This window comes from Strix aluco, chromosome 32 (genome assembly GCF_031877795.1).
Source record: "Strix aluco isolate bStrAlu1 chromosome 32, bStrAlu1.hap1, whole genome shotgun sequence".
Taxonomy (NCBI): domain Eukaryota; kingdom Metazoa; phylum Chordata; class Aves; order Strigiformes; family Strigidae; genus Strix; species Strix aluco.
The window spans coordinates 30,131-52,862 of record NC_133962.1 but is presented as its reverse complement, the minus strand read 5'-3'; the positions used below and the strand labels follow the sequence as shown (position 1 = coordinate 52,862).

General features: G+C 37.7%; 1 protein-coding gene across 1 annotated transcript in view; it reads right to left on the bottom strand.

The window, feature by feature from the left end:
- Positions 1–22,732, bottom strand: part of LOC141916954 (maltase-glucoamylase-like) — a 53,752-nt gene that overhangs the window by 17,157 nt on the left and 13,863 nt on the right. The window contains 23 exon segments of the mRNA XM_074809955.1: positions 180–287; positions 410–538; positions 1,590–1,715; positions 1,890–2,002; positions 2,110–2,206; positions 3,588–3,756; positions 4,793–4,947; positions 5,568–5,780; positions 7,344–7,493; positions 8,094–8,264; positions 9,029–9,078; positions 11,459–11,547; positions 12,630–12,754; positions 13,348–13,404; positions 14,769–14,853; positions 15,780–15,934; positions 16,365–16,481; positions 17,802–17,973; positions 18,503–18,620; positions 19,493–19,577; positions 20,314–20,427; positions 21,058–21,177; positions 22,192–22,363. Of these exon segments, the coding sequence (XP_074666056.1) occupies positions 180–287; positions 410–538; positions 1,590–1,715; positions 1,890–2,002; positions 2,110–2,206; positions 3,588–3,756; positions 4,793–4,947; positions 5,568–5,780; positions 7,344–7,493; positions 8,094–8,264; positions 9,029–9,078; positions 11,459–11,547; positions 12,630–12,754; positions 13,348–13,404; positions 14,769–14,853; positions 15,780–15,934; positions 16,365–16,481; positions 17,802–17,973; positions 18,503–18,620; positions 19,493–19,577; positions 20,314–20,427; positions 21,058–21,177; positions 22,192–22,363 (2,890 nt within the window).

The window sequence follows — 22,732 nt, the reverse complement described above, 5'->3', positions numbered from 1 at the left end:
CAATAAAGCTTTGCTGCTGCATGGTCCAAAGCCACCACAAAGTGAGGTCACCTCCGGTTGTAGCACTCAATGCGTCAACTAAATCTGGGGATGCACGTGGTGTTAGAAGTCTTCTCCCCAACGTCTAACGCGTCATGATGCTTATTTGGGTAAAATCATCAGCTTTTTAAGAACAGCACCTTTCCATAGATGATGTCATTGGTGTCGGGCCACTTTATGAAGACGTCCTTCTCCAAACCTCTCGTGAAGGCAGGGTAATTGGTCTCATTACCAGAAATGGCCGGGTCCTAAAATCAAAGGGAATAGAAATTTACGTCTATGCTCAGAAGAGAAGGGCAGAAATGCTGTTAAATCGATTCTGTGTTTTGCAACTACACACTATAACTTAAAACCAGACTTCAACACTCACCAGGATTAGGATAAACCTCATTCCTTCTTCTTGTATTTTTTTAACTAGAGCTGGTAATCCGGTGAAGCGCGGGCTGAGGGTGAAGTCCAGTTGCCGTTCCATATAATCAATATCAGCGTACTGGACATCCTGCAGTTCACACACAAAAAAATAAAAAAAAATAAAATTAAATTAAAAATAAAATAAATAAATAAAATAAAATAAAATAAAATAAAATAAAATAAAATAAAATAATATAAAATAATATAATATGATAAAATAAATTAAAATAAAATAAAAAATAAAATAAAATAAAATAAAAAATAAAATAAAATTTAAAAAATAAAAAAATTAAATTAAATTAAAAATAAAATAAAATAAAATTAAATTAAATTAAAAATATAAAATAATATAATATGATAAAATAAATTAAAATAAAATAAAAAATAAAATAAAAAATAAAATAAAATAAAAGAAAAGAAAATAAAATAAAAAATAAAATAAAATAGAATAAAATAAAATTAAAAATAAAATAAAATAAAATAAAATAAAATAAAATAAAATAAAATAAAATAAAATAAAATAACTTTTTTTGTCATTTCCTGACTGGCATCATCCATCAGCGAGTTCATCAGCCATCTGCAATATTAGGCAAACTACTGACTTTTTTTTTTTTTTTAATGTAGAATTGGAATCCGCTGCAGCTTAAAGCTCAGCTTATCAGATGAACACACTTCCACAGCCTATCCAGTCTGAAATTCAGCTTCACCGCTGCATTTATTGTACAGGTGGGAATTCATCCACGAGAGCAAAAAATCACCCTGAGTTTGTGTATATAGACACGCGTGACCACGCTCTGCCCAGAAACAAGGGGATCGGTTGCTCCATACTGAAATAATTTGATGTTAATTACCTGCAAAATGAAAGCCACACTTAATTTACATAAGATTTCATTAGGTCTAGAGCTTTTGCAACTCTTCCAAAAACAGCCCATTCCAAAAAGCAGCTTTCTCAGCACAGGACGATGTATAATGCAAACGAAGTTGCTTTATTTTACTTCCCTCATGTTTCCCTGTAAAACGCGTGGAAAAGTCGAACCGTGGCATTAGTCACGGCATTTCTTTTCCTGTTTTATACTAGGCAATACCGCGAAGCCAGAAATTCCAAGCGCCATCTCAGGCTTTAACGGCTCTCAACGTACGTGGGGTATCCCAGCTGCTTTCATGTCTTCCACCAAGTTGGCGATTTCGGTGTCGTTTTCATACCCGTAGCGGCACAACTGGAATCCCAGTGCCCAGTAGGGTGGCATGACCGGTCGCCCAACCAGCTGAAAATGGAAAAGAAAGAATATTTATTGCAAGTAGGTGAAAACAGAACAAACCAAAACCAAACGCAAACAAAAAACCCCCCCACCAAAAATACAGAACAACCCCCCCAAGGAAAACTCTAAAAAACAAACCAAACCAAACCAAAACCCTGAATTTTAACGGGAGAATTGTACCGCGGTGTATTCCTGAACAACAAGCTCTGGCGTTGGGCCCAAAACCATGTAAAAGTCCAGAATTCCCCCAGTTGTGCGATACGTCAGAGCAGGTGTGGGCTGGAAGGTCACATCTGGAAAATGGAGGAGGCGCAAGAAGACAACAAACACTTGGGTGAGGCAAAAACTGAACATTGAACTAAAATACGCTGAGAAAATAAAGCAATTTTTTTTTTTTTACCCATTGCATTGCTGTTAAGCAAGAGAACTCCATGGGCGTTGCCATCTTCTTCAAGACCCATGTAGAACGGCTGGAAACCATACGAATTCAGCTTGTACTGCAAAAAAAATGAAGCATTTTCTATTGGAAAGGCATCGTAAACATTCCGTTATTTGCATCTACCGATAAATTATCCATTACAAGTAACAAGGGTAATAAACGATCAGACACACAATGGTCAAGCGCGCAACAATGAATCTTGCACGTTGAACGTACAACAGGAAATGTTGGCCAGGAGCAACCATTTCAGCTTCAAATTTGGAGGTCGATCTGTTTCCTAGTGCTCAAGGCAGGGACAGAAGAAAGTTAGTTTTTTAACTTTAAAAATTGTTGATATAAAATCGCTTCTCTAGGAGAAAACTTCCTCTTCTTTTCAAACACTTCCAGGGAGCCTTTATGACCAAGACAAGCTGGTGGCTGTTTTTCATTGACTCAAAACATTTCAAAATTTCAAATTATAGCTGTAACAAGGTACTGCTATTCCATGATTGATCCCTTGCAAATTGCCAATATTTGTGTTATGCAAAAACCAACACATGGATATGCTGAACCTTTTTTTTTTTTCATTTGACTCTGTAAATCCTAATTCAATCCCAAAGTTGTAGGACTTTGCCTACATCTGTCCAAGGAGGACAGATCATAGAATCATAGAATGGTTTGGGCTGGAAGGGGCTTTAAAGGTCATCGAGTCCAACCCCCCTGCCCTGAGCAGAGACATCTTTGGCCAGATCAGGTTGCTCAAAGCCCCGCCCAACCCGACCGTGAATGTTTCCAGGGATGGGGCATCTACCACCTCTCTGGGCAACACGCTCCAGTGTTTCACAACACTCATTGTAAAGTTCTTCTTTATATCCAGTCTAAATCTACCCTCTTTTAGCTTAAAACCATTCCCCTTGTCTTATTGCAACAGGCCCCACTAAAAATATCTATCCCCATCTTTCTTATAAGTCCCCCTGAAGTGTTAAAAGGCCACGATAAACCATCTCTTCTCCAGGCTGGAGAACCCCAGCGCTCTTGGCCTTTCCTCATAGCACAGATATTCCATCCTTCAGATCATTTTTGTGGCCTCTTTTGGCCCCGCCCAAGCAGGTCCGTGTCCTTCTGCTGTTGGTGCCCCAGAGCTGGACCCAGCACTGCAGGGGGGTCTCACCAGAGCGGAGCAGAGGGGGAGAATCCCCCCCCCCTCGCCCTGCTGCCCACACTTCTCCTGATGCAGCCCAGCACACGGGTGGCTTTCTGGGCTACCAGCGCACGTTGCTGGCTCACAGTCCGTTTTCCATCCACTAACACCCCCAAGTCCTTCTCCTTGGGGCTGCTCTCAATCCGTTCATCCCCCAGCCTGTACCCCCAGAGCCAGTCAACACTGGCTGATAGAAAGCAAAAAAGCAGAAATTCCCGAAAACAAAGCAAAATGGGGATTTAATTTTTTTCCCACTTACTCCAGGAGGCTGGTCCCTGGCGAACATCCCCCAGGTGTGCCAGTTCATGTCGCGTCGAAACATCGTGTGTTCGCTTTCGCCAAATCCATACAAATATTGGGATGCCAAGCGGGTAGAAATCTGAATGAACATGTCGCTGAAGGTGAAAGTCGGTAGCTGAGAATCCCAGCTGAAAAGGAAGAAAATAGAACAAGGTGGCAGCAATTTCAGCGCCGGGTGTAGCTGGTGGTCACCCTTCCAAGGCCAACTCTTTTTCTGTAAAAATCTCATTATTCACAAAATTTGGAATAAAACTGTTACGGTTATCAGGAAAACATAAACAACGTTAGGACTGATTTTTTTGAGTTTAATTTTTTTTAGGAGTGTAATTTTTTTTTTAGAGTTTAATTGGGGGGGGGGGGAGGTGTGCAATTGTGTTGAAACATAAGGTGTAAATCAACTTTTTTCTGTTAAAAACTGAGTCACAATCTGATAGTGTTCTTCCAATGACTGCCGTGGATGTGGAAGGCTGAATAAGGAATAATTTACTCTGGTTGGCAAAAAAGGAACTCAACCTGCAATTAAATTTTGATGACTTTAAATAATGTCAGAAAGAATATTTTAAATCAAAGAACATAAGACAAAAAAAACAAGTAGACACAAAAACAACACTGTAGTCACCTAAAGGAAATATTAGAAAGTGAAGAAAATTCTTGTGTTTCCCAGATACTTGGGAGCTGCACAAAAAATGGTGTTTCGAAACATCTACACTTTGTACTTGGAGATGATGCAGAAGATTTTTAGTCAGTATCAAAGTATGAGGTGGCTGGGAAACACCTCAGTCAATTTGGGGAAAAAATAGCATCTCCTTCGGGTCACCTTCTCCACCTTCCTCGGGGTTAACATCCTCAGGCACAGGTCAAGCGACCGCCGCTGGAGCAGAGTTTAGTATTTGACAGATGTGGCCATTTTATGGGAGGGACACAAAAACTTGTCTCATGGCATTTAGAACAGACTGGACAGTGAAATGTTTTGGCAGGAAAAAAGGCAAAAAAGATAGAGAAGAAAGGAAAGAGGAGGGGAAGAAATAATTAAAAGAAAAATGAAAAGAAAAATAAATCAAATTAAATTTATAAATAAAAGAAGAATTGAATTAACAAAATGAAATGAAAAATGCCATTTGGCAAAATGAAATTTTAAAATGAAATTGCACAAGCATGGCTTACATCACTGTCCCTGTGCTTCTGCGTCGCACCTGGATGCCAAAGGGTTTGTTCTGAACCGTTACATCGTAAAGTCGATTCCCAGCTGCGCCCTCCGGGGTCTTGGGGAGATTTAGCGGTACTGGCACCTCATATCGTTTATTTGCATAATCATAAATCTAGGTATGGAAAATTAATTCATTTCAACGTACATGGAATATGCATAAATTAGCAAATTACATTTTCAAGATTTCAGGATTAAAATAGTGAAATCACTTTCTTGTATTCCTGTTGACTATGAATCTACAGAGTGGAGGACTCAGAGTCAGACACAGAGAATTGTTCAACTGTTTCTTACCAACAGCACTAAGAAATTTGAATTACTAAAATGGTTGAGTCAGTTTGCTGAAATAAGCATTTTCTCTCCGATATACGTTCTTTCTCAAATTCCTTCAAAATATTTGGGTCAGGAAATAACGAACTGTAAGGTTTTATTTTGGGCCAGGAATGACTTGTTTAATTATTTAAATATATTGATTCAAGTTCATTTTTTATGTACCATAAATGAATTTCACCTTTTTGGTTGAATTTCCAACCAGCTTTAAGAGATTTTTGTCCAGGTTTTCTGTATCATAGCGGTTGATTCAAGACTAAGAGCAACAAAAACTATTGGTCAAGAGAATCTTATTTGGAAGACAAAGCGTTATCCATATTACGCAAAATTGACTAGAAGCATTATTCCCCGAAACAACACTATTTTGATCAGTACAACAACACAAACTGAGAAATTCTGCGTTACCTTAAATTGCAACATATGGTTGTTGTGGTATTTCACCTCCAGGCGAAGGGTACTGATGGGTGACGTTGACTTCTCGTAGGCTTTGAGATGGCTCTTGCTGAAGGTGAGGTTGGCCGTCACGCCTGATGACGTGTATTTTATGTCAGTGATGGAATAAGGGTTGTCGGAGCCATTGTAATAGCAGTACGGAACGTCGACATTGGAGGTATCTTCCTGTGCATGGAAACAGGGGGACAGAATTAATTGGTTGCTGACATTTTTTTGATTTAGCAGCAAGAATTCCAAAACTCTTATTTTTACCAGATAACTAGTTAATGCGGAATTTTGTTTAAAACTTCACGCTGTTATTGAACAAGAAAGAAGCAGCATTGAACCCATCCATCTCTATATTATTTTAGATATAATTAATTAGTTCAAGGCTATTCAGACCTGTCTGCATCATTAAAAAATGATGATTTAATATTCCCTCTGTCTATAACCTTCACCTCAATCCCACAAAAAAAGGCCTTTAAGTCTCTCTGGTCTCTGGCCGTTTTGGAAACCTTTGACAGGATGTGCCCAGACTTCATTGGCAATGTCAGACGAGAGCTCGCCATCAGCTTTTACATTTCTTTATTCATATAAATTATCTTTAAAATACTCTTTGGGAATTGTGGTTTATCTGTCGAATATCTCCTGATAGCAAGGTCAGAGTAACTTTCCTTTTCTTCTGTAATTGAATATAAACAGTCAAATTGCTCTGAAGCTAGATGTGCTCGTGTTGCATTAACATTATCTTCCCACCTCTGAATAATTATGATTTTTTTCCTGCCTATTTGTAAAAATTAAACTACACCCACTCATCTTTATTCCTAACGGATAGATAGTTTTTCATCTTTTGCCCCCAAATTCAAAACCACTTTTGACTTAAGAAAGGGTTTTACATCGATCCAGTTCATGATTCGTCCAGAATGTGCTGAAAAAACATTTCCAAATATCTTAAATTATAAAAATATTTCTAATAACATGACTAACTTGGGGAAATTTATCAACCGTTTCAGCCTGTTGTTGCTTCAGGAGTGAGCACCAGGATTTCAACCCGAGACAACATTTCCGAGTTTTAAAAATAAGATTTTTGGGAATGATAAACTGACGTCATTTGAAGAAGAACTCAAAAGAGCATTTCCCTCTGGGGACAATGCTGGCAGATATTTACAGCCATGTGACATCCAGAAATAAAAGTTATCCTGTAAAAGGCTTCAATATCAAGAATTATGATTTGGGTGTATCTGACAGACAGGGACACCACCAGTTAAGTTCACAGAAGGGTGAACCCTGAGGTTCAAGGATTTCTTCTTATTCTCGATTCTGGAGGAATCAGGTTTATTTACTTTTATTCTTTAATTATTATTATTATTTACTTAAATTTATTTATTTTTCAATGAGTATAAGCATTAAATAAAGCAAAAAGCATGCCCCCCCCCCCAAGAAAGCCTTGCAGTTCCAGCAGAGAGTTGCATGAAGATGGTGATCTCAAGTCTATTCTACTTCTTATAACCCTGATATTATTCGTTACCGTGTTTCAAAAAATTTTTCCTCTATTTTTCACACACTTCAGAAGACCTGAGGTTGTTGAAAATTATTCTAGTTTCAATAAACCACCTATTTTTTAAGTCCTTCTCCCTCAGACAGAAGGTCAAATGAGACTCTTCCTTTTGTTGTAAAAACAAATACAAATATAAAGTTACAGTTCTTAACGGGCTTCTTCCCAAATTAGTTTCACAAATTTTTGCTTACGGTCCAGACGCAGCCAAGCTGTTCACATTTTTCCTTGGAAGCGTTCAGGCCGGGATGACAATCATATTTTTCGTTGACGCTGGTTCCTAGAGTCCATCTTACTGAGTACGATTTTCCCAACTGGAGCTGGAGTCCTTGGATGAGAGCAACCTGTAAACATTAAACAACAAAGCGCTATTAAATTCTACCTCCCATCAATGTTTTTTTCAGAGCCATAAAACCAAGAAATTTCCCTACACAGCATCTCGTGCCAAACTTAACATGTCTCCTGAGAGACCCTTATTTTTACAAATTCACGCGTCTGAAATTCCTGTGCAGAAGATCCGAAGAAGATCTGATCCCGCCAGTCCCGTGGAAGCAGCCAGGGGTGAAGGTAAGTGCACAGCTCTTTACTTTTTTAAATTAAAATGTAAGTAGTTTAAAAATTTAAATATTATTTACCCTCCTACAATATCAACTAAAATCCTAAAGCTGCTCTTCCCCTTATAAATTGAATGTACCTGCACAAATAAATGCAGAAATAAATTTTGTGTCACATACAATGAGGGCAAAATGGAGACCCACCAACCAACATTATTAGTGTGATTAACATTATTACTAAGGTAAATAACATAATCGTGCTTTTTAGTAAAATAAATGGCATATACTCTGGCGTTTACAGCAGTGCTGAGCACTCTCCTTTTCAATATATAAAACACAGGTTGTACAACTCCAGAAATTTTTCATTCCGGTTTTCCTAATATTATTTACCTTATCCACAGGATTATAGGTGATATTATGAGCAGAATTTTGCACATCGCTGTTCTGCAGCACAGTGACCGACACCGGCTCCTGGAGTAATCCCAGTACTTTGATTTCTTCAAACATCAGGTTGTTGGGATCAGTGTAGTTGTTGTTTGTGACATTCATTTGTAGGACGTTCTGAGGAATAATGAAATAATTGCATCGAATTGCCAAAACTTCTCCTGATTTAAATTGAAAAGCAATATTTTTTTTTCTGTTAAATATATATATATATAAAAAACGTGGTTATGTATGCTATCTATGTTTCTGTATTATATGCATTATATACGTGTGCATAGAACACATTCACTTTTCTTGACATAGAAAAGCCAGACTCTGTTCAATTATATTTAATATTAGATGGATCCAACCTCTCGAACGGTGCCACGGTTGTCACACACACCAAATTTCCTCACTACCGTAAAAAATTATTATGTGGATGCTCTGGGTTCCAACATTTTCTGGCCTCGCTCTTCATCTCACTCATTGTAGACATTCAGCTACATTTTTTTCCAGTATACAAAGATTCTTGTCAATTTTTCAAATTTTTGAGACTCACAAACTATCCATCCATTTCCTTTCTTATCCTCACTGCCACTGATGTCTTACAGTTTTTCTGCTCTGTAAACTGCTGTAAACTCCATAAACATTTTTCTTGTTGTTCTATAAAGTGGTAGGAAATTAGGAATCTTCAGATATTAAAATAATTAGGGGGAAAAAAAGACAAATATCAGATTTCCATCTTGGTCAAGCGACACACTTTGAAACAGCACTTTGTCAAATACGTAGTTTCTTAGAAAATATTTTAGGACAATGGGGAGGGGAAAAAAGAATATCCATAAAAAGTATTAATGATTAAAATTGGAAATGAAAATCAGATCCTTTAAAAAATATATACTTACATTGGAAACTTTAAAGTCGTAGGAAATGTAAGATTTGCTGTTAACGGTACCTAGAATGTGGAGAAAAAATTACAGCTGCAGTGCAGAATGAGACGGTGTTAAAAAAGGAAAGCTAGAAGGCCAAAAAAAGCCAATTATTATTATCATCACAGTTACCTTCAAAAGCTTCTCCACTGAGCAATGCGGGACAATCTATGAAATCCTAATTATTTTTTGAAGAGGGAAAAATGAGTGTCGATATTTTACATTCCACCAGTGTTGTTGAATTGATGCAGGACATTGCTATTTCTACATTTTCCTGATTTTTTTTTTGGTAGTCTTTTTCCAGTTCAGAAGTTATCTATGAAGTCATGACGCTATATGCTGCTGGGAGTGCCAGAAAGCACCTAACCTGCTCATTTTTGCCCCATTCGTTATGCACATTACTTTTTTTTGTGTTGTTACCGTCCTTAGAAGAGTATTTCTCCACACTTTTGACAGCCTTTCCTAGCTGTCTGTCATAATCCACTATTTTTTTCCAATTATTTTTCTCTTAGATGAAGGACTATAATCTCCAATTAAATCAATATAAATTCATGTCAAATATGTGCCATTTCAGCATATACTTTTGATGTGTTTTAGTAATTTGACTTGATCTGCTCTCTAAGGTTAAGGAACTTCTAGTTTCTAACCTACGTTTTATTTCAGTATAGTTAATGAAGCTCAAATATTTTTCCCTTTTTTCGGAAAACCCCATTAAGTTTCCCATTCCCAGCAGCCTGTGGAAATAACAGGATATGGATTAGAGACGACCAATTCCACCCGAAATGCAGTAGCAGGAATGTGCCATAAAAGAAAGCCCTGTGCTCTTAATATTACAGTTGGTTGCAAATAAAGCAATAAAATCTGTCAAATGAGAGCAACGATCATCATCACCATGTAATAATATAGCAATCATATAGTAATAATAATAAAAAATAATCTCCCTTTAATACAAACTTGAGTGTTTTATAAAATGTCTTCCAAAAATCATTCCAGAATCGATGTTTAAACGGCTTTCTGTCTTTTCTAGAAAATGTGTCTTGAATGACAGAAGCTTCAAAAGCACCTGAAGGATTTAAGTATCCAAAGTCATTTAAATCCAATAAAAACAGATGCCTAACTGAAGCCTCAGAAATACTCTAGAAAATTCAAGGTTCATCGTTTTCCAAAAACACCTTCATCTCAAGATTAAAATTAAAAAATCACAGTATTTTTGCTGGCAAGGGTCTTCCATTGCCCTGGAGCCCCCTTTGCCTCTCTTAGACACACCTGTGCTCCAAAGGCATTCAGTGAGAAAAAATAATTTAGCCTAAAATTCAAGTTTTTTACTTGGGTAGAATTCAGCTATGACCTTAGTATTACACTAAATTGTTGTCTCAAAAAGAATGTAAATTGTTTGATAGAAAAGCACTTAGGAGTGGAGTGGTATCGACCCCGGCTCATCACACGAGGTTGCACGGCTTTGGCCTGATCATTATATGTGGAAAATAAATTTTCAGGCAGATATTAATGAGAAGTGAGGCTGGAAACAACACGTGTAGCCGGTTCAGCTTACTCAAATCCGTGCATATGTCGTGGGAACCAAATGCCGTAACAAATGGTGGGTTCGATACCCCACTGCTCGAGTTAACGCCATTTCTGGTGACTTCCCCATGAATTGAACTAATCCCAAACCATTCAGGAAGTGAACGAGTTTTTCACCTTCAACTGAACCTTCTTGTGAAACGTGGATTACGTGTGTTCTTGTACCCACCGGAACTCATTTGGGTGCATAACAGGAAATATATCAATTGTGACAGGACGGGGTAACAGTTGGAAAAATCTTTACCTCTGTAAGAGTATTTTGTGGGATCTGAACAAGCAAAAAAAACCCCACAATTACATTTTCCACTTGATGGTGAAAAAGTAGGTGAAGGAGAAGAAGAAGAAGAAGAAGAAGGAGAAGAAGAAGAAGAAGAAGAAGAAGAAGAAGAAGAAGAAGAAGAAGAAGAAGAAGAAGAAGAAGAAGAATGAGGAGGAGGAGGAGGAGAAGAAGAAGGAGAAGAAGGAGAAGAAGGAGAAGAAGGAGAAGAAGGAGGAGAAGAAGAAGAAGAAGAAGAAGAAGAAGAAGAAGAAGAAGAAGAAGAAGAAGAAGAAGAAGAAGAAGAAGAAGAAGAAGAAGAAGAAGAAGAAGAAGAAGAAGAAGAAGAAGAAGAAGAAGGATGATGTTACTTTTTTTTTCCTGCAACCCGGTGGCCTTAGGTCCATTCTTGAAATCACATTTCATACGTACGTATTTTCATTTTTAAGATTTTTTAAAATTTAAATTTTTTTTTTTTTAAATTATCCTTTTTCCATGAAACCAGCTCAATGATTCAAACGTGTGAGTATTAATATTTTGGTTGTCACCATTATTTCATAAAGGCTCACCTGTGGATTCTCCATCATCCCAGAATAACTCCCCAGCTGCTTCATTATTGTCATCCAGTGCGATGATAAGTCCCATGGGATTCTTACGGCTGTGGGGGGGAAACAAACAACCAAAAAAAAAGCAATTTTGTAGAGTAAATATTTAAGCAGTCTTTAAGGTTCTTATTAAGAGTACAGTGTTCACAGGGCTTCAGAAACTTTGAGAACTGTCTTGCGTTAGTCCCTGGCTGCCCGAGGTTTCCATGTTCAGAGATTTTCATGCAACAGAATAAAATCCGTGGCAAGATTAGAAAATGTCACACAGAAAAAACCCAACACCCTCTGGTTAATCATTAAACATGTTTTGTCATCAGCCGTGGCAGTGAGTGGTGACTGACAGTTATTCCCAAATTTCGAAGGGCAAATGCTAAATATTAGTAAATAATAATACAAATAGTACTACAAATACTACTAATAATGTAATATTGTAATGGCATACTAATGATAATGCTGCTAATAAAATAATTATAATAATGATGATTGTGATGGTGATTATGATGATGATGATAATAACAATGACAGGAAGAAGAAGAAGAAGAAGAAGAAGAAGAAGAAGAAGAAGAAGAAGAAGAAGAAGAAGAAGAAGAAGAAGGAGAAGAAGAAGAAGAAGAAGGAGAAGAAGAAGAAGAAGAAGAAGAAGAAGAAGAAGAAGAAGAAGAAGAAGAAGGAGAAGAAGAGGAAGAAGAAGAAGAAGAAGAAGAAGAAGAAGAAGAAGAAGAAGAAGAAGAAGAAGAAGAAGAAGAAGAAGAAGAAGGAGAAGAAGAGGAAGAAGAAGAAGAAGAAGAAGAAGAAGAAGAAGAAGAAGAAGAAGAAGAAGAAGAAGAAGAAGAGGAAGAAGAAGAAGAAGAAGAAGAGGAAGAAGAAGAAGGAGAAGGAGAAGGAGAAGGAGAAGGAGAAGGAGAAGGAGAAGGAGAAGGAGAAGGAGAAGGAGAAGGAGAAGGAGAAGGAGAAGGAGAAGGAGAAGGAGAAGGAGAAGGAGAAGGAGAAGGAGAAGGAGAAGGAGAAGGAGAAGGAGAAGGAGAAGGAGGATGATGTTACTTTTTTTTTCCTGCAACCCGGTGGCCTTGAGTCCATTCTTGAAACCACATTTCATACCAATTTAGTGCTGAAAACATTCATTCTGGAGATTTACCTTGCCACCGTGGTGGTGGCCGGCTGTTGGAAGGGGAAGATGTAGCCTCCTCGTAGGTGAAGCCCCATTTTGTCTGCGGGAAGGTACATATCTGTCCACTGTTTTCTCAACCAGATTTTTGCACCCTAATTAACAGGGATGAAAGAGGAGGAGCAGGTTGCATTACTCGCTGCTGCCTTAAATCCTGAGGTTTATCTTAATTCTTCCTTTTTCCTTAATTCTTCCTCTTAGTCAAAGGTTTCAGCTCTGTGATGTCTTTATTGCTGCCAATGGTCATGAAAGTCAAACCAGCACAGACCAGAACGCTATAGAATGCTATGTATAAATACGTAACTCTCGTTATATTATTTCAGTTTATTACATCAGATTATTTGTTTAATAATCAACCCAGCGAGACCAAGTCCTGCTGGGATGTCTGAAGCGAACCGTGTCCCTTTTCCACCAACTCAAACCATCACCACAGTGGTGGGAAATTTATTTCCGGAAATGAAATTAGCAAGAGCTAATGGCAAACGCCTTTGTGCGTTAATAATATTATATTATACTGTGCATTATATAATATTATATTGTGTGTTAGTAATATTATATTTTGCTTATATATATATATATTAAGGTTTCATTCATCCTGGTCCTCCTAAACCCTGAACTCAACCCACACCTACGTGACCTTCTCACGTGGACATTTAGCAACCCCCACCCAGTTATCCCAGTTACTCACCGAATCATAATCGTACCAGACTGCATCAGGGATATACGCTTGGATGACGTTCACCCCCTGGAAGGGGAACACAGAAATTACTTTCACGTTCAAGCTTAAGTTCATCCAATGTGGTGGCTTGACCTTGGGTGGCTGCCAGGTGCCCACCCAGCCTCTCTATCACTCCCCCTCCTCAACTGGTCAGGGGAGAGAAAATACAAAGTAAATAAGCCAAAAATTCCAAAAATCATAATAAAGGTGACAATGAGAAAACTATCAATTTTTCTCCTTGGTTTTTGTTTTCTTTCACAGTTTCCTACCCAAAAAGGGAGATAATTCAGATATCGCTTCAGCAAAGCTGTACAACAGAAACTCACTGTTTGTAACCCAAAATTACAATGCTGCAAAGAAACCCTCTCAGAGGGTAGTCACGAGCATCATTCCATCTGCTTCATTTTACTTTTTCCATGTTGGCTTTTTTTTGATATTTGTTACCTTTAACCAACGTTTCGTTCTGCTAAATAGCGTATGTGGTACGAGAGTTTGTGAGTATTATGTACAAGATTTTGCAACAGAAAAAGCAACGATCCGTATTTTCTGTCATCATGAATCCCAGGTGAAATGAAAGCAAGTGAGAAATAAGAAGCTGACTCTAAGTGAAGTGCAGAGGTCACGCAAGGAGGGGGTGAAGCAGAATTTTGAAAGGATCAGGTTCTCAAAGGATGGGAAAGCAAAAGTAATATAGCAATGTAAAAATAATGGCACAAAAAGGCAAGATTTTCTGTTCAGACAGTGATAGAAGTGTGTTGTGGGCTCTCTCACGGAGAGCAGCAAATGAAGAAAAGAAAAAAAAAAAAACAAATCTAGGTTTATGAGGAGTCCAAAGACAAGAATGTAATTAATATATTGAAAATGTAATTTTGAAGAGAAAATTGAGTTTAAAGAGAAAATTAAATTTAGAAAAAAATGAATTTAAGGAGAAAATTAAATTAGAGGAAATGGTATTTAATATGGATGAAAGAAGGGTATAATCAAAGTTTATATTAAGGCACATGCTTCCACTGGAGATGTAGCAAAGCTTATGAACAAGGGGCTCTTTGGGAATTCTCTTCCCAGTCCTTGCCAGGACAATTCAGGCTAAAAAAGGACCAGAGCAAGTTGATTAGGTTCATCAAGGAAGTGGAAGATCCTATTTTTCCTTTTTTTTTTACTTAGCTTAAAAAATGCAGAAAGAGCATGATTTCAGGGGAAATACATACGCCCTAAATAGGGGAACTCTGACTTTTAAGCTGAGATGGAATAAGATAGAAAATCTGCAAGTTTCAAATTAAGGGAATAAAAGAATGAGGGGAACAAAGCGTCAAGAAATTGAACTTGTTGGGGCCAATTCCCTGCAGTGCCCCTGTGAATTCGCCGCATGAGATCAAAGAAGTGTGACCTACTGGATCAAGCACGGGGGTGATGAGGAGCCCAGGACCCCACAAGAACTGCTTGTCCACGCTCCACGTCGCTTCCTCAGAATAAAACCTGAGCAGAGAGGAAAGCAGCATTAATCGCACTGACCTGTTGATAACGTATCGACTCATATTATCATGAGCAATCGTAAGGTTCCAAGGTCCCAGCTGTCTAGAATCACTACTGAAGAGCGTCATATGGTGACATCCCAAAACTATTTTTGGTGGGGGAAATCTGAGGTTAAGGAAGTAAAGTCACAGCTTATAATTTTTGTATATATTAATTCACAGAATCATCTCGGTTGGAAAAGCCCTTGAAGATCCTCCAGTCCAGCCATGAACCTCACCCTGACCGTTCCCAACTCCACCAGATCCCTCAGCGCTGGGTCAACCCGACTCTTCAACCCCTCCAGGGATGGGGACTCCCCCCCTGCCCTGGGCAGCCCATTCCAACGCCCAACAACCCCTTCTGCAAAGAAATCCTTCCTAAGAGCCAGTCTGACCCTGTCCTGGCGCAGCTTGAGGCCATTCCCTCTTGTCCTGGCGCTTGTAAAATTATTATTAATTTATTACAAATATATAATTATTATAATTAATAACAATTCTATAATTAATAAATATAAATAAATTATTAATATTATTAACTAATTATGTATATGGATAAGTGTGTCTGGGGGTGTCTGGTCTTAATATCGCTCTATTCAAGAGTTTCAAGAAAATACAGAAAATAAAGGTAAGAAATTAAAAATTTTTAAATATATATCTCCTGATGGACATATATGACATTTCGTAACGGACACTGACGTAACGACGTGCGTGCAGAGATTACAGATGGGTTCTGATGACTCTCCCCATGACTCCAAAAGGCTGTTTTGTGAACGTAGACGCCTGTAGGTGTGATGAGGATCCTTCACAGGCTGTGGGTGGATTGGGCAAATCCCCGACAGTGTTTGACCTGTCTGAATTCTTTTGTTCTAGTGTTGGGAAAGTCAAACTTACTCGTGGAGAAGCGGCCGCATCACCGTGTCTCCTTGGGTGTGAGCTTTGTAAAAGAGCGTGTACAGGTAGGGCAGCAACGTGTAGCGGATATTCAAGTAGTGTTTTGAGGAATTCACCAAAACTGAATCAGGTCCAAAGGCGGCTGGATCCTGGGGCTGAAAATAGTACATTATTATTATTATTATTATTATTATTATTATTGTTATTGTTATTATTACTGTTGCACAGAGCATTCAGGATGTGACTGAGGGGTGCAGTCAAAAATCAGGGTGGTAGGTCAGACAGCAGCAAGCGCTTGCACCTCATTGTAGACACACCAAAGGGGACCAAATTGGGTGTCAGATGATGATTTCAGAAAATGAAATTATGCCAAATGCATTCTCTCCTGCCTACAAATAACCCCTGCCCTACGACGTTAAACCTTTCGGAGGGAGGATTTCCCGAAGCACAGGGCTGTACCAATTTCAAACCAGATCGGCTATTTAATGGTCAGTGTCAGAAATTTAATGGTCGGAATTTAATTTAATTATCAGAATAGAAATGTGTACCCCAAAGCAAGTTTTCGTAACAGGCTGTACCACTCACTATGCATTTTTCAGTATTGTGATTCCTGGAAAACGGGTAAAACGCTCCCACTTGCATCCATCGTCTGCAAAGTTCTTCTGTGACGTTTTCGAAGAAACCACAAATATCCGCTCCGATCTTAAAATAAAAACAGAATGCATTGTTTGTACAGCGCATTGTGCCTCCAACATCTCCCAAAAAAACCTCCAAGGACTGAGTTGCAGAGATTTTTTTTTTTTTTTTCAATTCATCCTTAATTGCTACCCAGGGTAATAGAGTCATGCAACATTTCTACAGAGAGTCTTCCAAACCTCTCATCTGTACTTAAATTTGCCCGCTGTATCTTACTCTGGTTGAACCACAGAATTTCTGAAGTTTCCAAGACGTTTTTTGTAGCGGAAGTAGCCAGGTAAACATGGATCTTTTCAGTAACATCAGAGTTCTGCAATTAATTTTACAGCCCACCATCTACACATATAATAATAAATCAAATTTAGGTAGTACAGAAAATTAAACTGTCTACAAGCTAACACTGCTCATCGGTGTCTCCCCCAGAGATTTATCTTCTTGTTTGGTTTTAATATCCAAACATTAACAAAGTAGTCCAAAAGTCACAGAAATTCAAGCCCTGAAAAGGAAAGTGGGCATTTCATGAATAACTGGGTGTTGCTATTGCGTTTAATGAGCTTCACATCAGTCACTAATGAATGACAAACAGAGAGGCATCAGGGGGCTGGAAACATATAAAATAATATATTTGGTAGCCATATAGCCACATACTCAATAAACAATAGAGGGAAATGGCCCAAAGATTAACTATTCCTGGGGAAAAAAATGTTTAAAGCAGACTTCTAAAGGGTTTCATCTATAGGGCATTAAAATTTATTAAAGGGGATTAATTTATTATATTGTATGATCAATGTATTATTATATTTTAATTTCTATTAATTTATGTAATTGTCCTGGTTTAACCAGGATAGGGTTAAGTTTCCCCAGCAGTAGGGGGGAGCTCTAGCCGGGTTATTCAGATACCATGAGGACGTCACATCCTGGCAGGTCACATTTTCCTGGCGCGGAGCGCGGTGCACTCGTGGTTTTGTACATCGTGCTTCAAACTGCTGTATTTGGTAGCTATTTTGCTCTGTTAATTGCTATCACTATTACTGTTATTGTTATTGTTGTGGTTTGTTGTGTTGCTGTTGCACTGTTGTATTAAACCTTTCCTTATTTCAGTCTTGGGGCTTTGTATTTCACTCCTTTTGTGGGCGAGGGGCAGAGGCCACGTGGTCTCAGACCCCGGCAGGGGCTAAACCATCACAGTAATTTATTCCTACAATGTTTTATGTATTTTTTATATGTATCTATTTATATAATTTTAAATTATTTTTCAGATGGGCTTATACACATCAGGCTTGGTCAGGTATCAGGGATACACACTGATTTTGACTGTTTTCATACATAAGGGATTCCAAAGAGGCCAAACTCCAGCATTCCCGGTATCGCCCACTTTATGTGGTCCCACGACGCCGTGTTATCTCCCAGCCAGTGTCCGGAGTACTTTCCTGATCCCGCAAAAGTAGACCTCGAAAGAAGGAAGCTTCGTTTTCCAGGAAACAAAGTTTCGATGGCTCTGAAAGTAAAAAAAAGGTTGGAATTAGGGGGGAAAAAAAAAAAATAATAAAAAAAAAAAGTTGTGGAGATGACGAGATTTGTGATAAGGAAAGTTTCTATTCATGTTCATTTATTCATTCACAATGATAAATAAGCTAAGAACACAGACTGCCTTAAGTTTAACCAGGTGTCTATTAACTAAATTAATAAAATACGTATATATTCATCTTAAAGAATCTTTCTGTAAGTTTTTGCCTGCCAACCTTTGGCATATTTGAACTCCAAACAATAAAGCTCAGGCTCCTTTCAGCTTCCTCTACTCATAGCAGCATCACTGAAATCCACCACTGGGACTCTGAATTTTGATTCAGAATTCAATTGGAATTTTAAAAAAAATGCAATTTTGAATGACCAGGTTCAGCCCATCGTGGGAAGACTGGTCGTTCATATTGATCCCCAGACCAGGTTCCCTGGGAATGAAATCGCTCTAAATAGAGGCCATATGCTCTACGCTGCCCTTTTTCGTGAAGATATTAAGGATTCCTCACCGTTGTGTGGAGAGGATCATCGAGTATCCATAAAGGTTGTGAACATCGTATTGTCGCCCCCACTTCTGCACCGCGTCCATGCAGACCGTCTTGGAATACAAGAGTCTATCAACAATACCTGCAGGAAAGACGTTTGGAAGTGCACTGAAATTTATTTAATTAAATTATTTTTTAAAAAATTAAGTTTAATCCATTGAACTAAGGGAAAAAACCCAGTATTTCTATTCTTTTCCTTCACGCACAATCATGACGTTTTGACCCTCTTCTCGGTTTGGCATTTGCACTAACACCAGTGCTCCGAGGTGGTCAGTGCTCGCCTGTGTCGCACGACGTTCCTACGGGTTTCCAGGTTTATTCACCTCTGCTTTAACAAAGAATACTTCTGTCTTCAAAATTCCCATATCTCACAGCAATCAATGCAGAAACAGCAAAATAACTCCCTGACTGCTGCTAAATGTGCAAATGCAGCTTTGCTGACGGGGCAGGATTTAGTAGCCCGATGCTACTTCAATTTTTCAGTTTAATAAGCTTAAATCCAGCTTCAAGATGGATTTTCACGCCAGGAAGAACTCACCCAAAAACTACACTCAAAATTGCCGAATAATTTGATCTGACCGTGTACCCGCAACAATCAAATTTCTGACTTAATAAAGAATTTCAATTCCACTTTAGCACTGCCTACACCTCTAAAACCGTTGGCATTGCAAGAAAATTATATATATAACAATGTTATATCAAATGAAGGCAATGGCACCATTCCGTGATCATTTGGAAAAGAGTAATATTAGACATTCTTTTCTGACGTGCTAAACAAACCGCATCTTTGACCTGGCTGTAGGCATATTTCAGTCAATAATAACGCTTAAAAAACCCTCCGTAAAACCTGCAGTAAAAATCCCCTCGCGTGCTCTCAGCTGATGGGACAATAATTCACAAACATTTTGGGTTTCTTTCGGTTTTTTGCTCCACAGCGAAGGACAACGGACTTACGGGGCGTGAAAGGAGGATAGTTCAAGTCGTTCTGCTCACAGCCTTTGCTTGAGCCTGGAACAAAGTTGGCTACTTCATTCATATCCTGAAAAACCACAAATTTGAATTTCAAATGGCAGCTATAACATTTACTCATAACAGCAATATTTCTCGGGTTTTCAGGCAAATATACCGTTACAAACCCACTTGCAGCAACTATGACTTGGGGGCACAAGAAACATGTAAAGAATAATATTCATGTTCCAAATGAATTCCTCAAATTCCTCATCCAGCAACAAAATATGCAAAGAAAAACAAAAATCTTTTTAAACACCCAAAAGGTGATTTTGAGTGGTGATGGTCGTACTCCACCCAAAGTGGAGAAACCAAGAACTATCCCCAACCCTGCGTTATAAACAAAGGTTATTTGTTCCGGGCTGAGAAATAAGATTTGTCTGAGCTAAACACAAAATCCTACAAAAGTTGTTCATCTTTTCTCTAGAGGGAAAATAATTTCTCCCAAAAGGTACCGATTATTAAAATTAAGTGTAGTAATTATGATCCTGGTCACAGTCAGTTGTTGGATAAATTAAATTACATTAAATACCCTTTATTGAAAGAAGCATCCGACGCATTGGACAAATGCAATTTCTAATAAAATCCCTCCGACACCAGAAAAACAAGGATTTCACCCAAGCGCACTGAACGCTACGGAAAAGATACAAATCCCACGTGGATTTCAGGTTATTCTCAGTAACTCTTCCTTTGGATCAATGCAGACTAAAACCTGACTTGCCATCAGCCTGTTTTTGCAAAATGTGAAAATTTCGGGGTTTACTTACAATCCAGATCCCGTCATAGGGCACCTGGTTATAAAATATTTTGCATTCCTCCACCCACCAGCTGGTGCAGTCCGGGTTGGTGAAGTCTGGGAAGACGGTTCTGCCCGGCCACACCTGCAATTAAAAAAAGAGAAATAATTAAATTCAGCTGTTGATGACCTTGCAGAAAGATGAAAATCCTCAGATTTCCTTCAGATTTATGTAAATCGCTCTCTCAGAGAAACATTTGGGTGTAAAACCGTGGGATTATCAGTTTTGCAGGACAGTGTTGATAAAGTGACCAGGAGAAGGTTTTTGAGGTGTAAATTGCACGAGTGAAATATCATCATTAATTAATATTTAATATATTATTGTTAAATTTACACTCAGAAAGAAGGCAGAAAGTGGCTTTGTTAACTTGTGAGTTCTAAACTCCAGTTTTAAAGTCGGAATTATTTTTAAGTTATGCAAGTTTGACAATAAGCCGCTGCACTTGTAACCCTGGTTATAACGAGATTTTCAAAGCAGTAAAGGGGGAATCGCTCCCTGATACCTATTGAAAATTAACAGGTATTAGATACTTACGTCTCTCAACCCTTCAAAATGTCTCGCTTTTGCTTTTGAAAGGTCAAAATGTAAAAAAAAAAAAAAAAAATCATATAAAATCAGGAAATATTACAAAATGTTGAGAATAGCAGAAAACAGGAAGATTACCCGGCCCAAACTAAATGGGATTTGGGCTCTGACTTCGTAAGGGTTAATCACCTGTCCGACTAACGGCGTTACCCTGTCCGACTCGTTCACCCAAACTTTCTTGCTCTGTCCCCTCTCGTAGGCCTGGTAAGGAGAACTGTCGGCGAGAGCCTCGGTGCTGATGGCAGCATCCTGAAAAAGGGGAAAAACACACAAAAGAGAAGAGTCCTCTCCGCCACTTCTTGGTTCTCTCCATCGGTTATGTAGAGCCCAGCAACCGCGTGGGAAGGCGCCTCGTGTAACGACAGATATGATTTCTTTTTTTTTTAATATACATATATAACCGTGTTATACGTATTTAAAAATATATAAGTATATAAATATATGTAATGTTTGTCTCCATCAGTCACTGATTCTCTCCACTGACTACGTGGAGCCCAGCAACATGAAAAGATGGCTCATGTAACAAAATAATAATAATAAAAATAATTAAAATAATTAAAATAATAAAAACAATAAAAATAATAAAAATAAAAACAATAAAAATAATAAAAATAAAAACAATAAAAATAATAAAAATAAAAACAATAAAAACAATAAAAATAATAAAAATAAAAACAATAAAAATAATAAAAATAATAAAAATAAAAACAATAAAAACAATAAAAACAATAAAAATACTAAAACAATAAAAACAATAAAAATAATAAAACCAATAAAACCAATAAAACCAATAAAACCAATAAAAACAATAAAAACAATAAAAATAATAAAAATAATAAAAACAATAAAAACAATAAAAATAATAAAAATAACAATAATGGTAGTTATTATTATTAAATATATCACATATATTAAATTCATATTTTATAAATAAATATAATATGAATAGAATGTTATCTTAATTATATTATCTTTAATCTAATTAATATATATAACATATATTAAATACATTTTAATACGTAACTGTTCTCCCCACCAAGTATTGGTTCTCCACACCCATTATGTAAAGCCCAGAAGCTACACAGAAAGAAGTCTCATGGAACAACAAAGATATTAAAATATAATAGAAATAAGGGAAATATATATAGAAATTATTATAATTCATTATAATAATTATAGAAATAATAGAAACATATATATCTGTAACATTTATACTGATAACGATGCTCTTTAAAATGGAAAAACAAACAGCTAAATGCTTACCAAGATGATAATGTACTTTTGCCCATAATCATGCAAATAAGCTTGAAAACTGGGGAGGTCTTTGAAGTTCACTTTGTCGTAAGTAAAATCTTTCCTCCCTTCCATGTAGTCGATATCCGTGTGCTGAACATCCTGGGAGGAAACGGGACGTCAGACACCGGCGCTCAACACGCTGCATCTTTGTTAAAAATTCCCAGAAAAGCAGCTGGTGGGATCAGCTGGACGCGGGCACCTACGTGGTTTTTAAACTGTTATCCATCACTAAATTGGGAAAAAAAATTAGCTCGTGATGGTTTAATTTTCCGGAGAGTGTAAGATGGATTTATACTGGGTTTGAAGTCGTCAGGTCACAGACCAAGCCAAAGCGATGTGCCTAACGCGGAAATAAAAATATTGAGCCGGGAACTTTAAACCAAACAATTGCTCCCACAAAAAGGGAAGCAAATGACATTTTGACTCATTCAGCGTTTTATACGGAAAACTGTGTAGCCAATGAAAGCGGCCAGAAGAGGAAAAAAAAAAAATCCTGTTTTTCCTTACA